General features: G+C 45.3%; 1 protein-coding gene across 2 annotated transcripts in view; it reads left to right on the top strand.

Moving 5' to 3' along the window:
• Positions 1 to 15,346, top strand: part of SSH2 (slingshot protein phosphatase 2) — a 1,225,984-nt gene that overhangs the window by 268,692 nt on the left and 941,946 nt on the right. The window contains exon 2 of one of the 2 annotated variants that reach the window (XM_044054467.1): positions 3,349 to 3,426. The exons of the other annotated variant lie outside the window; for it this stretch is intronic. Within the exon in view, the coding sequence (XP_043910402.1) occupies positions 3,349 to 3,426 (78 nt within the window). The remainder of the gene's footprint in view (positions 1 to 3,348; positions 3,427 to 15,346) is intronic. 2 annotated transcript variants of the gene reach the window in all.

Below are 15,346 nucleotides of genomic sequence, written 5' to 3'. Positions count from 1 at the left end.
TCAGCTTGGTGTACAGCACTATAAGTAGTGATGAGGTTGATTGTTTGCAAGAGGAACATCTTTAACTAAAAACTAGCATCAGAAGTATCAGCATCAGCCAAATATTAAAGTCTGCACATGGTTAAATATACTTTAATGTGACCTGAATATTTGTTATAATGTATAATTTAAACAATTAACAAAAAAAAAAAAAAAAACTAAATGCTTCCTGAAGTAGTTTGCGTTAGTAATTTTTTTTTGTCAAGTACCATTTTTCTTGAGGGATGTTGTTTTGAACATGTCTGTTGTGCAGCTTTATGGTCTAACAGCTCAACAGAAACATCTGTGGTGATGTATGTCATGATGAAGCTGTTCTAAAAATGCCAAAGAAGGGCTCCCCACATTTGTCACGCTAAGTGTTTTTTTTTTTTTTTTTTTTTATGGTGGGGCATTATAGAAAGCGTGTTTGTGTTTAAAGTGCAGCCATTTATCTAATCATCTGTCCATATAGATGTCTGTCTTTCCCAATCCCAATATAACAATTATACAAAGAAATACACTTTTAGATCAATTAATTACACCATGCAGACACATAAGTATAGCATAACTGGTATATGTGCTACAGAAGTAGCATGATGTAATAGTATACTGTTTATGTACAGATTAAAAAATATATAACTAGTAATAAAAACAAATGTATATGCGTTTGTGTTTGAAACTGTAGCTTTCATTCAAGGATTTTTTTTTATTTTTCCAAAACTGTTTTATTGAAACCATTCCATTGTCAGCAGTCATTGACAGCCATGGGCTGCTGAATTCAAGAGTGCATTATGAAGGATGCCTTATGTGGCTAAGCAGAACGTATTTTTTAGCTATCTCATAGAAATAGCAGCAAAGGAAGAAACACAGCAGAGTTTTTGTAGGAATCAGGGTTTGCAGATATTGGTTTTACATGTATGAGTGGGATAAAATCCTTGGCATTTTACATTTTTTGCTCATGGGTGTTTGTCTGTGTCTGTTTTGTGGTGGATGCTTACAGACTCACCAGCACACTGGAAATTCATGGAGAGAAGCAGACAAAAATACCAGCTCAACAGTTTAGTTAGACTCCTAAAATCAACCAAGGCACTTTATTCCAAGCACAACAGTGCATGAGGGTAGCTGCAATTACTAGACTGAGCTAAATTATGAAAGCTAAACTGTCTGGCAGTTTTTGTAAGAGTGCTTTAACATTGTTGCTTCTGATTGCTGTTTCTGTTGTACTTCATCAAGACATTTGTGTTTAACATTTTCTTCTGTATTAGATCATAGGAAGTTACTAGGCTATTGGCCATGAGGCCTTTGTAAGCCTAGCCAAGGGTTTAGCCCATGCATAGACCAGTCAACACATGATGCCCCTGTCCAGCAGTGACACTGGTGGAATCCCAGGGATGTATTTTCTATTTCCCATCCAGTTATCCAGGTTGCGCTCAAAAAGGTGTAAAGAGGTACTCTGCTTGACGTGGACAGGGAGACAATTCCATAGATGGGGTAGTCTCTGGGACACAAATCTGGCCTGCCAACACGTCTTATTGATGTCATAGACCAGGTTGAGGCCACGTATGCAGGTTACTCGAGTGGAGCTTGACTTATGGGTATGTAGCAGTCCCATCAAGATGGGGTCCGAGATCGCCTTGTATGCTCAGACAGAGGTCACCCCTGAGAAGTCTGTATGAAATAGAGTAGAGGGATAGGGCTTTTAACCTGTCTGTGTATGGTAGATTTTTGAGGCCCTGGATTCTCCTGGTGAGGAACCTCTATGGTCCCTCCAGCTGCTGCATGTGCTTTGCAAGGTACATACCAAATGGGACATTGTACTCAATAATGGGCCTTATAAGGGAAGAATACAGGGATGTTATGAGCTCCTTGTCCCTGGATGAGATACCCTTACTTATGAGGTGGGCCATGTAGAAAGCTTTCCGTACAATGGAAGCAACATGGGGGGTCAAAAGTCAGGTTGCTGTCAGTCTGGGTGCCCAAATCCCTCATGACTGACTGCATGCTTAGGACATTGTTATTAATGTGATAATTTGTGAGGACATCACTCTGATGATGATGATGATGATGCATTTTTTTGTATTCAGCTTGAGGCCATGTTTCTGGCACCAGTCATTTGTTTGGGTGAGACCCTCTTGGAGGATGTCCACATCACTAGGGGAATTGCTGACAGCTCCCAGCTTGCAGTCAACTGCAAACTTGGTCAGCCACAGCCCACTGGTTTTGGCCTGCACCTCAGAAAAGTATATCCCAAATATCTGAGGCCTCAAGACCTAACCCTGGGATACGCCACTTGATATGGGTCTGCTTGAGGTGGCTTACCCTATTTTGACTAGGTGGGTTCTATCAGTGAGCCAGTTGGCTACCCATCTGGTAATATATGGATTGATGCCTAGTTGAGAGTTTATCTATTATGCCCGAGTGGGGAATAATGTCGAAGGCTTTGACAAGGTCAAGGTAGGGGGGTGTGCACTGTCTTTCCCTCATCCATGGCTATGGATTTTTAAGTTTAGTTTAAATGCCAGGTTAGTAAATAAATGGGGTCTTTTTGGGAAGGTTCAGAAATGCTTGCTTGCATCGTTATATTAAACAGTCACATTGACATTGCTTTCTTGGCGTGAAGCTTGCAAGGTGCAGGCTGTCAGAGCATAAACGTTATGATATACAGCAGATAACTAAATGATTTCGGGATAGTTCTAATTCTGGTACTTGTCGGTTTCATAATTTTTATTTTATACTTTTTTTATTATTTTACATGATTTTCAGGCATAGGAATTGTAATGTATTATTAAACTGACAGATAAAAAGACAGGTGCCTCCTTGCAAAATGGCCGGTATTTCATGGTAATTTGGGGTAAAAAATGTTCAAATTTTGGAAGATATAGCAGCTCACCAGAAACTTAATGCATGTACATCTCTGTGTATGTCTTGTCTCAGGTTTCTGACCCTGGCGGATGTGCCAGCATTTTTTTTTATTTTTGCCTGTGTCCTCATGTTTAGTATTACAATAGTTGCTGTGGTTTGTAGTCCTTTTCTGTTGATGTAATTAGTTAACACACTTTGTTTACTTTGTTATTGCTGTCCTTTTGGGCCTTCGCAGATGTACAGATGCATCATATCAACCCAGTCAAGATTTGCATAAATAAAACCTTTCTGCAAAAAGAATGGACTGTTGTTCTGGTGGCATTAGACGTACATTTGCTGCTAGATGCTTGTTGGTGACTTGGGTTCCTTTCACTTGGCTGCTGGCATCATTTAGCTTTCTTTCCTACTAACACATCTAACGGTGATCTACAGTCACACGCCATTGAATGTATCTTGTTTGCATTGCAGAATCTACAGTTGGAGAATGCTGAATTAGAGGTTCTCTGCTGTGAGAATGAAGAAGCAGAAATCTTTACTGATTCCACTGTACGTATAACCTTTACATGGTTCTTTCTGAATAGCTGGTGAAGGAGGGTGCAGTTCTGAATTGAGTGATGCTAATTACTGTTTTTTCTTAATTTTATTGAGAGTAGAGGTGGACATGTGATCTGGGTGTGGAGTTCCTATGTCCGTACTTGATTAATGTAACAGTGCTACTTTTTTGGTAGGATAATGCTGGAGTAGTTATAGCATACTGTGTGGGTTTCCACAGTTAGTTTTTCAGTTTGCAGTCTGCAGTGTCTTCTGCCGGGACAAAATGGAACTGCATTCACTGAACCTCTAGCAATCAGCACGCTTGGTCTATACTCTCCAGTCATCAGTATCTGTGTGACCGTAGTTGTAACCAGCATTCCTGCACTGTCTTCATCATTGACACATTTGGGGAGAGCTGCATTGTAATTGTATGTGAGGTAATGACTTTTGTTGAAGTAGATGAATTGAGCTTCATATTCTAGATCGGTATATTTGCATGTACCTTTACAAAGCTATCCAAAGGCTTGCACAAGTGTATAAATACGGAGCACATGCGAGCCTGACTGCCATTTTGTAGTTAGCTGTTGAGATGTAAGAATGTATGTTTGTAAGCTCTGTTTAACTAATTTGTTCATATTTAATGATGCTGCTATCCATCCTGATGTTTGTATGGATTTAAGCATCTTAACGAAATCCCAAACCTTCTTGTTATGTGTGTGAGAGATGAACGAACGACAGTATACTCAGTATTTCTGTTTCTGACATGCTTGGGTAGTGAGTGTTAAGAGGAGATTTGATAAGAAGGGTTCCAACTTCTTTAAGCCTGAGGTCTGTGCCTGCAGGTTTTGTGATTCCATTCCCTTCTTCCCACTTTTCATCATGCACCGCAGCACTACCTCTTTCCCGATGTTTTTTCCATATCACTGTTGCAGCATTCTTAACCCAAATGATCTCCTGTCAAGGATAGCCTAATGTCTGGCCAGTATACCAAATCCTTTAGTACTTATAGGCATTGAACAGTACATATATGCTTCCCCCATGTAAGAATAAATGTGACGTACAGACACACACACTCAGAACTTCTTTGCTGCCAGTCCGAATGCAGTTGTGGCGCATCAGTCCGAACGTCCTTCTGCTGTGCTAGGTATAATACTCAGCCAAGCTCCTTGTTGTGTCCTGCAGAGTACTATAAGCAGCAGAGTGGAAAAAGAGTGACTTTCAACAGATTTAAGTAAATGTTTCTCTGCATTTTCTCCTGTGACTGCTAGGCTCGCCGAAAAGCGATTTCTAGCTACTCTGAGCTTTAAAAACTCCTTACTGCATACTAAGAACTGTTTTTTTTTTTTTTTTTTTTTTTTACTGTTAGCAGTTTTAAAGTCATTTTTTTGTGCTGTTTAACTGTTGTAGGCTACACACTGAAGTGCGCTAGCCTGATATAAGCAATTAGTGTTTTTGTGAATTTCCTTGTTTCTCTGCCAATAAAGAAAAAAAAAATACTCTCGATGTTAAGTTGTCAATCTCGCCTTCATTCTTGCTGGATGGGTTCGGAGCCGATCCTCGGCTCCGACTCAGCCACTTACTAAAGCTCGAGAGCTTATTTTACCGGCTCGAGGCAACCCTATATCCCATGATGCTAGGCAATAACTCCCCAGTTCTCATTTGCCGCTTTCGCTTGCGAGGTGCGTTTTTTTACCGGCTCCTGGTAAGTCTTAGAGATAGAGTGTTCAGTCACCATTTTTGAGAAAATATTTCTACCTAGTTATTTCTTTCAATAGTTAACTAACTACCCTAACTTTATTACTTTTTTATTCCCTTTTTTATCCCTTATATCCCTCCCCCTCCAGTCTTTTAGGTTAGGCCTTAAGCCTGCCCCTTTCCTGTTTTTTCTTAGGGATCCTGTGGAGTGTTTGGGTGTGTCAGTATCCCTATTAATATTTTATTGTTAAATTATAATTTTCGGGAGTGTGTGTGTGTGTGTGTGTGTGTGTGTGTGTGTGTGTGCATTTTTCTGCTGCTTTTGTGTAACCCTCGACACTGTTATGTCGAAGGAACCTAAAGAAGCTAAGGTCTCAGGCTTTAAGAAGTGTGACTCATGCTGTCAGAAAATGTCTCTGACAGACGGTCACACTTCTTGTGTTTACTGCCTGGGACCCCTGCACCTGCAGGACTCTTGTTCAGTATGTCATGCATTCAGTCCAAGAGTCCTGCAGGAGCGCAGGAACAAACTGATACTTAGGGGCTTGTTAAAGCCCGAGGGCTCCCTGACTAAGTCTGCGTCGGGGAGGCCCTCGAAGCCTGCAAAACCATCGGCTCCAAGTACTAAGCCTTCGGCTGCTGGCTCCTTGTCTGTGCCTAGACTGGCTGGGGCCGATCCCCTTGAGTCACAAGTTCCGGTCTCAGCATCACTCGGTGCCGATACCTCTGAGTCCTTGCTTGCGCTGTCGGCTCCGGCCAGAGCCGACGTGTCTTCGGCTCCGTTGGCTACATCTAAGAAGAGGTCAAGATCCCCTTCATTGGAGTCCATCCATTCGGCTCCGAGATCTCCCCTGCTCTCGGAGCGGAGCCGATCTTCTCGGTCGTCCAGACTTTTAGATCATGACCTTGAGAGAGTGGTAAGTAGGCTATGAAAGTCTCAGGCATTGGCCCAGGTTATCTCTAGCCCGTCTCATCAGACGGTGGCTATTTCGACTACACCTATTTTTCCTCCTTCGACTCTCCCTCAGAGTTCGAAGCCAGAGCTCCTCGGAGCCGTGACTGTTGCGGTGTCTGAGCCGATACCTCCCCCTTCGGCTCCTTCGTCTTCTGCTCCGATCTCCTCCTTGATACCTTCATTGGAGGGATCCGGGCACCTGATCTCTCTCGTCGGCTCCGAGGGGGCGAGTGGCATCGGACCATTGTCCGACCCCGTTCTCCCTCTCGGAGCTTCGGCGCTGGTGAGTTTGGCCCCGACATCGGCCTCGGAGCCTTCACTGTCGGTGCAGCCTGGGGTTCCTACCTCTTCGGAGCAGGGGCCCTCTGGCCTTTCTGATAGGGGAGCCTTCGAGGTGATGAGGAACGTACTAGCCCCAGGACTTAGTCAACGGTCAGCTCCATCAGCTTCTCCCACTACAGTGCCTGCTGATGTCTCTTCTCACTCTCTTGCTCCCGGACCCAGAGATCCAATGCCTCAGGTTTCCCCACTGGGAATTTCTTCCTCTTCCGAGGCTTCTCCTGAACTGTCAGCGGAGCCTCCGTGTAAGAGGACATGTAAGAGGAAGCATGTGGACTCCCCTGAGTCTATTACATCTGACACCGACTTGGATGAGTAGGAGGGATCCCCAAAGTCCCCCTCTGAGGATGTTTCTTTCTCAGACATCCTGGAAATCCTGAAGCAGAGGGGGTAGTGGTCTTCCCTTAATCCTTCCGAGGATGAGTCGGTGTACCTGGAGGCATTCGGTTTTCGACCCTCCACCTCCTGGGTGTCTCCGCCTTTCAACCCCCTTATGAAAGTAGGGGCTCGGAAGGCGTGGTTGGCCCTGGATTTGGTGGAACCCACCCCTCGGAGGCCATCTAAATTTATTACGGCACCAGTCGACAAGCAATTCCTGACAAAAGGTGTACCGGCGGATGCCATGGTGGTGGCTGCAGCCACCAAGAAGGAACTAGCTGATCCTTCAGTACCTGTCCATCCTCCTAATAAGGATTCTAGGACCATGAATAGGTACAGGAGTGGCCTTAAGGCGTCACGCCTGGATGCGGCTGTGTAATTTCGCGGACCCTTTCAAGGCGTCCTTCACAAATTCCCCTTTTGATGGTTCGGCTTTGTTCGGACCTCAAGTGAAAGACACCTTGACCAGATGCGAGCAAGATGGCAAGACTCTTTCTGCCGTAGGAGTCCATTTCTCCACCCCTTCAAGACCATACCCTAAGGGTCAGAAGGGTGGGAAAATGTGGTTCCGCAAATCTCAAGGAGTCCCATCTGACGCAAGAGGTCAGTTTACCCCCAGAGGCAGAGGGGGGGTAACAACAACAGACGCCGCCCTAGGGGCAGAGGGGGTCCGCAAAACCAGGGTAGCAGGGAGCCTCTCTCTGACAAACCCTTTCAGCATCCCTGAGATGTTGCCCGATTGTCCACCTTCAGAGACAGTCGGGGGAAGATTGTCGCTGTACCCAATAGCCTGGCTTTCCCTTACTCAAAACAAATGGGTACAGTCGATCATATCCGAGGGTTACAAAATTCCCTTTATCCAAACCCCAATTCAACAAAAGGGAACCCTTCCAGATGTTCCACCCGGTCTAAGGGAACTTGCAGTATTAGAAATATCAAAACTGCTAGCAAAAAGAGCCATCCAGCCAGTCCCAGCAGACCAACTAGGATCCGGAATATACTCGAGGTTCTTTTTAGTACCGAAAAAGACAGGGGACTGGAGACCAATATTAGATCTCAGCAAAGTGAACAAGTTTGTAAAGAGAACAAGATTCCGGATGGTCACGTTACAGTCCATTATGCCCTTTCTGGGCAAGGACAATTGGATGTGCCCCGTGGACCTTCAGGATGCATACTATCACATCAAAATTCACAGGCGCTCCAGAAGGTTTCTCCGCTTTCGGCTGGGGGCCAGTCACTACCATTTCAGAGCCCTGCCCTTTGGTCTCAGTACAGCCCCCAGAGTGTTCACCAAATGTATGACAGCGGTTACGGCTCACTTGAGACGGCAAGGAGTCCAGGTGTTTCCATATCTAGACGACTAGCTCCTCACTGCCACCACTAGGCATCAACGTCTCCAAGCCACAGCTTACACCATTCACATTTGCAGGGGGCTAGGAATCTCTATAAATTTCGAAAAGTCTCCCTTGTCGCCTTATCAGTCTATTACTTTTATAGGCGCCAACTTGAACACCGTACAACTTTCAGCAAAGTTAACAGACCAAAGAATCTTAGACATTCAAAACCATGTCCAAATTCTTCTTCAGAGCGACAAAATTCAGGCCAGGTTTGTCCTGAAAGTATTGGGTCTTATGGCGGCCTCCGTAACACTTTTTCCCCTTGCACGTTTTCACACGCGTCTTCTACAGTGGATGCTGTTCGCCCAATGGTCTTTTCAGCAACTCCCCATGAACCACAAGATCATGATAACTCAAACTTGCAAAAGTCATCTGTCCTGGTGGATATTGTCCCCTCAAGTCCATCAGGGCAGACCCTTTGTTCCTCCTCCCCCGGTCGCCACGGTGACATCGGACGCCTCCCTGATCGGGTGGTGTGGGGGGGCATTTTCAGGGCAGGATTGTCCATGGCACTTGGCAACCTTTCGAGCGCCACCTGCACATAAATGTCCTGGAGATGAGAGCGGTGCTTTTAACATTGCAAGCCCTCCACGACTCTCTTCCCCTAGGAACTATTGCACTTCAAACGGACAATATGTCCGTAGTGTGGTACATCAACAAGCAGGGCGGAACCAAGCCCTATCCCCTGTGTCGAGAGGCACTCAGACTTTGGCAATGGGCGATCTCCTCTCAGCGGTTTCTGATAGCAACGCATATCCCCGGGAAGTCCAACTTCATAGCGGACAGGTTGAGCAGAGCCATACTCATGCCGCACGGGTGGTCTCTCAAACAATCGGTAGCGGAAGAGATTTTTCAGAAGTGTGGTCTTCCTTGCTGCAATCTTTTTGCTACATCCCAAAACAGCAAATGCCCCGACTTCTTCACCCTCTTCCCCCTTCCAGGCCATCCCCTCAGAGACGCTCTAGTCCAAGATTGTCCTCGGGGACTTCTCTATGCATTTCCACCTTTTCCTCTAATTCCACAAGTAATTCAGAAAGCAGCTGCCTTGAGAGCCAAGTTGATTCTCATTGCCCCTTATTGGCCTCGACAGATATGGTTTCCATTCCTACATCATTATCTTTTGGTGCAGCCTTGTCATCTGGACCCAGCTCCAGATCTGTTGACCCATCAGTCGGGGCAGCTGCACCAATCCCTACACTCTCTCAACCTCACTGCTTGGTTGCTCCACTTCCGTCCTTAGCCAGGCTTCCTATGATTTCTAATCCCGTCCGGGATATCATAGTAGCTTCCCTTAAATCTTCCACCTGAAAGATTTACACTAGTAAATGGAAACGTTTCTCCTTCTGGGCAAAGGCAAGGAATATAGATCCTTTTACTGCCCCAATTCATTCGGTCTTAGACTTCCTAGCCGAAATTTTTCATTCAGGGTCTTCTGCCTCTACAGTAAAGGTTCAGTTGGCAGCCATATCGAATTTTCATACAGGCTTATCGGACCACAATATCATGTCCAATAAGCTTTGCAAAGCCTTCCTTAAAGGTGTATATTTACTTAGGCCTCTGATCAAAGATCTTCCACCTCAGTGGGATCTTAATTTAGTCTTGACATCCTTAATTCTCCCCCCCCCTTTGAACCTGCGGTCTCCTGTTCATTGAAATTTCTTTCATGGAAGACACTTTTCCTAGTCGCCATTACTTCTGCTAGGAGAGTATCGGAGCTTCACGCCCTCTGCATTCGTCCTCCCTACTTAATCTTCCACAAAGACAGAGTTTATCTAAGGACTAATCCATCCTTCTTACCCAAGGTGGCTTCGCAGACAAATTTGAATCAATCAATTGTTCTCCCAGTTTTTTTCCCAAACTATACTAATAGAGCGGAGCAAAAGCTACATTATCTAGATGTTCACCGCCAGCTCCGGTACTATCTGGATAGAACTAAACAAATAAGGAAATCTGATCACCTGTTTTTGTCGTATGCAGAAAATAAGAAAGGCCTTCCTGTTTCCAAGGTAACCCTATCTAGATGGCTGTCTTCTGTGATTACATCTATTTATCAACTCAGAGGCAGGGAATTATCTTCTAAGCCAAAAGCCCATTCAACTAGAGCACTAGCTACATCTACAGCTTTTCAAGCTAGACTACCAATAGACACTATCTGTGTGGCAGCCACATGGGCCTCTCCTCATACCTTTGTTTCGCATTACAAATTGGACATGGCCACCAGGGACAGAGCAACATTTGGTTCCACCATTCTTAAGAGTCTGTTCCAATAAGCCACCCAGGATGAAGGTGCTAGGGACGCAGTCCCATCCAGCAAGAATGAAGGCGAGATTGACAACTTAACATTGAGAAGTTATGTACCTACCATAACGTTCCATGTTAGTTGTCTTCTCTCGCCTTCTTTCTTGCATCCCACCCACCATCCCCCTAGCCTGGACAGACCGAGAAGATCTTCCCTTCTTTGAAGGGTCCTTTTATTCCTTTGTTCACTATCTAGGTGTCCTAGGATATATATATAGTGTAAATAATTATCTTTGGAGGTTTTTTTATTCCTCTTCCTCCTCCTTCCAGTTGGATGATTTTGTTTTATTGGCCTATGCTAGGTTTTTCAGCTTCCAAATGAGATCTGGGGAGTTGTTGCCTAGCATCATGGGATATAGGGTTGCCTCGAGCCGCTAAAATAAGCTCTCGAGCTTTAGTAAGTGGCCGAGTCGGAGCTGAGGATCGGCTCCGAACCCATCCAGCAAGAAAGAAGACAACTAACATGGAACATTATGATAGGTACATAACTTCTCATTTCCCGCCTTTCCCAAGCTAGTCTAGTCCAGTTTTCAGGTTTTGCTGAATTCAGGACTGTGGTATAAGTTCCTGTGTTGCCCATATCCTTACTTGGATAGGAAGAAGTTTCTTTGCTCACCAGTGAGAGTTGGGAGCTTTGAGCAGCCTATCTGTCCCTGGAGGAGTGGTCACAGCCCAGCAACTTATTTATTGGCTGTTTTGGGCTAATTCTTAGCTCTTTCATCTCCCTGCCTTAAAACCTGCATTTGCGTGGTTTTGCACACCGCGCAGCATCGTTTAAGCTGGTTTAAACTATTCCTGGCTCCACAAAGTCTGCTCTTCAATTTTTCCCTTAGAACTAGTCTAACTCTTAAAGTAAGCATTCTACCTCCCTTCTACAGCCCAGCACTTGCTCAAATACCTCATTAAGCACTAACAAACTATAGCACTGCACACCCTTTTACTACCCAGAAGTACAAGGCTCTCTATTCGTCCATTCTGAACAATCAATAAATCAGTTTTTTAACTATCCAGGCATGTCCAAAGTGCAGTTTCAGGTATTCTCTCCAGTCCAGCTGGTGAATCTGGGAATCTTGAGGCAATTACAATTGCCTTATGTACACAGACAACCCCCTCCTCCTTCCATCAAACTCAAATGTATGTGAGAGATGCAACTATACAGCCAAACTGGAAGCTGAGCTCTCTCAAACCAAGACTGGCACAGTCAGTCAGGAGGAGGAGAAGGAATCCACTTGCTCCACACAACCAGTCTCAAATAGACCAATCGCATTAGCAAACATGACACACAAACTCACAAAAACATACTCGGAGGCTCTAAATAAAAATCTGCCAAAGCAGCAGAGACCTCCAAAGCAGAAATCCAAACAATCACTACCCCACAACAACTTTCATGTATCACATACGTCACAAAGTCATTGTGCCACACAGAAGCAGCCGTTAAGGCTAAATAATGCACCTAGTACACTAGTAATAGGAGACTCTATTGTCAGGTACACTGACATCCTGCTTTCCAGACTGAACAAGGAGAAGGTGTGTCAGGATCCGCCACATAACACAAGCACTCAGGTCACTCCACAGCAGCTACAAATATGACTCTGTCATTGTCCATGTTGGCGTGAATGACCTGAGACATACCTCCCTGGACTACATGAAAAGAGACATAGAGGAGCTCTCTGATTATGTAGCCCAGGCCGGTATGACCCTGACCCTGAGTAGCATCTTGCCCTCACCAAGAATGATGCCACAGTATAAAGACAAAATTATCAATTTTAACAATTGGCTAAGCTATTGGTGTCATTCAAAGGGGATCCAGTGTCTGTCAGCCTGGGATGACATACTCGACAAGCCACGTTGCTATCAGGGACGGCTTGCACCTATCACCCTTGGGTTTTCGAATACTGTTTAAGGCTCTTGCCACCCCCATTGTGCCTTTTTTAGGCAAGGCTCTGACAAACCCACCTCCATAGACAATACCAGAAAAAAAAACTAAGGGTAATGCTACTCAATGCCAGAAGTCTAAACCTCAAGATGCACGTTCTTGAGGCACTCCTCGGTATGGAGAAAATCGATATCTGTGCAGTAACAGAAACCTGGTTCAAGGCTCCAGAGAGCACCCCAGCACTACCAGGATTCAACTCATACCATACTTTTCAGCCCCAGAACTTGGACCGAAATACTAAAGGCAGGGGAGTATCCATCTTCATCAAGGATACCCACATCTCCAGGTTAGTGGCACTGCACGAGGCATCGGAGACCCTCTAGGTGCAACTAACAGTGGGCAAAACTGCTTTTTAGTTTGTAGCCTGCTACAGATCGCCCACCTTGTCTCAGGACCCCCACTTGGCATTCCTGAGAACACTGGAGAATATGAAGGTCTCACCAAACACCATGATATTGGGGGATTTCAACTACCCAAACATTGACTGGGAAAACTACTCAAGTCCCAACTCCTTTGCCCAACGGTTCCTGGAGTTTATATACTTAAACACCATGGAACAACTGGTCACCACTCCCACGAGAGGGGACAACATATTGGACCTGGTCATCACCAACATGGGGGATCATTGTTCCACACCAGAGGTAAATCCCTCGTTGGTAAGATCAGACCACAAACTAATCACAATGGACATCCACATCTCGACCCCACCCCCAGCCAAGGAAACCACTGTGAAAAATCTCTCAAAAGCAAGCCACACTTCTTAAGACCGAGGTGGAAAGTTTCAAAGCCCCCGGGCAAATGGAAAATGCTATCCAAACTGCAGAATCCTTTACAAATGCACTCTATGAGCACCTACAGGAATGCTTGGATCATGCCATCCCAAGTAAAACCAAGACTCACTCCTCCAAAAACAGGAGACCAGTCTGGTTGACCCCGGCCATAAATAAGCTATACAACAGAAGGAGGAAACTATTACATGATAGGGCAAAATCCTAAAAAGGGAAGGCATCTCTGATCAGTATTAGCAAGAAACTTTGCTCAGTCATAAAATCATCGAAGGCTAACTTCGAAAGAAAAATCGCCAAAGACTCTAAAGATAATCACAAGGTGTTCTTTAGCCATGTCAAGAATCTGGGTGGCAACTCTCAGATCTGCTCTGAGCTGGTGCAAAATGACACAAAATACACTGAACCCACTGACATTGCCATCATCCTGGTGGACAGGTTCAGTGCAAACTTTACCCCCCCCCCTTCCCCCCCAAAAGGGCCTGTGTCTATCCCAGAAGAATGCAGTCCCCCAGTCATCACAGACACACAGGTGAAAGCAGCTCTTTCCAAAGTAAAAAAACACAGCGTCAATGGGACCGGATGGTATCCCGGGCTGCGTCTTACACGAGTTCTAAAAAGAACTAAACCCTCACATAAACTCACTTTTCCAACTCAGCCTTACCACAGGTTATGTACCTAAAGAATTGTGTACAGCAACAATTATACCGCTCTACAAAGGTGGCGCCACAATGGATCCCGGGAACTATTGCCCCATAAGCCTGACTAGCCTGGTCTGCAAGGCTATGGAGCGCATCATCATGGATCTCATAAACAAAGACATTGGGAATCTCCAGACACTGAATTTGGCTTTGTTAAAGGCAGATCTTGCCTCCTAAACCTAGTTGACTTTTTTGAAATAGCTACCAAAGCCATAGATGAGGGAAAGGTAATCCACACAACTTACCTGGACCTCACAAAGGCCTTCAACACAATACCCCACTCTGGCATCATAAATAAGCTTACCAGCTTAAATATCAACCCATATATCACAAGATGGGTTGCAAACTGGCTCAGGGATAGAGCTCACATGGTCAGAGTTGCGGGTGCCATGTCCGACTCTAAACCGGTTACAAGTAGCATCCCACAGGGCTCAGTCCTGGGACCCCTCTTGTTTGGTATATACTTCTCTGAGGTACAGGCAAGCACGGGAGGACTGTGGCTGACCAAGTTCGCAGATGATTGCAAGCTGGGAGCCATAATCAGCTCTCCGGCCGACACAAGCATCCTCCAGAAGGGTCTTACAGAGACTGATACCTGGTGTCAAAACCATGGCCTTAAGCTAAATGCCAAGAAGTGCATAGTCATCCCTTTTGGGAAAAACAAAGTGCCCACAAACCACCACATAGGAGGTAATCCACTAAGTACTGAATAAGTAATTGGGGATCTGGGGCCCCAAGTAGATAGTAGCCTCTCCTTTGACAATCACATTGCCAAATTGGTTAGAAAAACCTTCTATATAGCTCACCTAATCACAAAAGGGTTCACATCTGGATCGAGAGGTCATTGTGCCCCTCTACTCATCGCTCATCAGGCCCTTAATTGAGTGCAACACCCCATTTGGGATGGATCTTACCTGAAACCTGCAACAGCTGGAGAGACCTCAAAAGTACCTCGCCAAGAGGATCATGGGCCTCAAACAGATGCCCTATGCTACTCGACTAAAAAAACTCCAGCTATACTCAGTTGCTTACCGCCTACTCGGAGGCAATTTCTGCCTGCCATACAAGGCCATGTCTAACCCGGAATTGATGGACATGCTCCACCTCAAGAAAGCCAAATCCATTAGAGCTACACGCTCCATGTATTTAAACTTCAGCACAACAATAAATAGAACATGCTGGGGGGATAGATTCATATCCCAGAGGCTTCCCTCGCTCTGGAATAGAATCCCGGTTCATGTTAGGCAGAGCCCCTTGCTGACCCATTTCAAGAGAAATCTTGATGAGTGGATGGGAATTCGCAAATTTACTCCTGGGATCACTTCTATGGCCCTGCTGGACAGACACTCGGGAATCTAGTCTAAAAGGGTGGCGAAGGCCAACACATTCTGGCTAGGCTTATAAATGCCCTAGGGCAGATAGCCTAGTACCTACCTATGAACCAAGCC

This window comes from Protopterus annectens, chromosome 13.part0, assembly GCF_019279795.1.
Source record: "Protopterus annectens isolate FY-2018-M chromosome 13.part0, PAN1.0, whole genome shotgun sequence".
Taxonomy (NCBI): Eukaryota; Metazoa; Chordata; order Ceratodontiformes; family Protopteridae; genus Protopterus; species Protopterus annectens.
The sequence above is the reverse complement of the archived record's forward strand: the minus strand, read 5'-3'. Positions and strand labels throughout refer to the sequence as shown.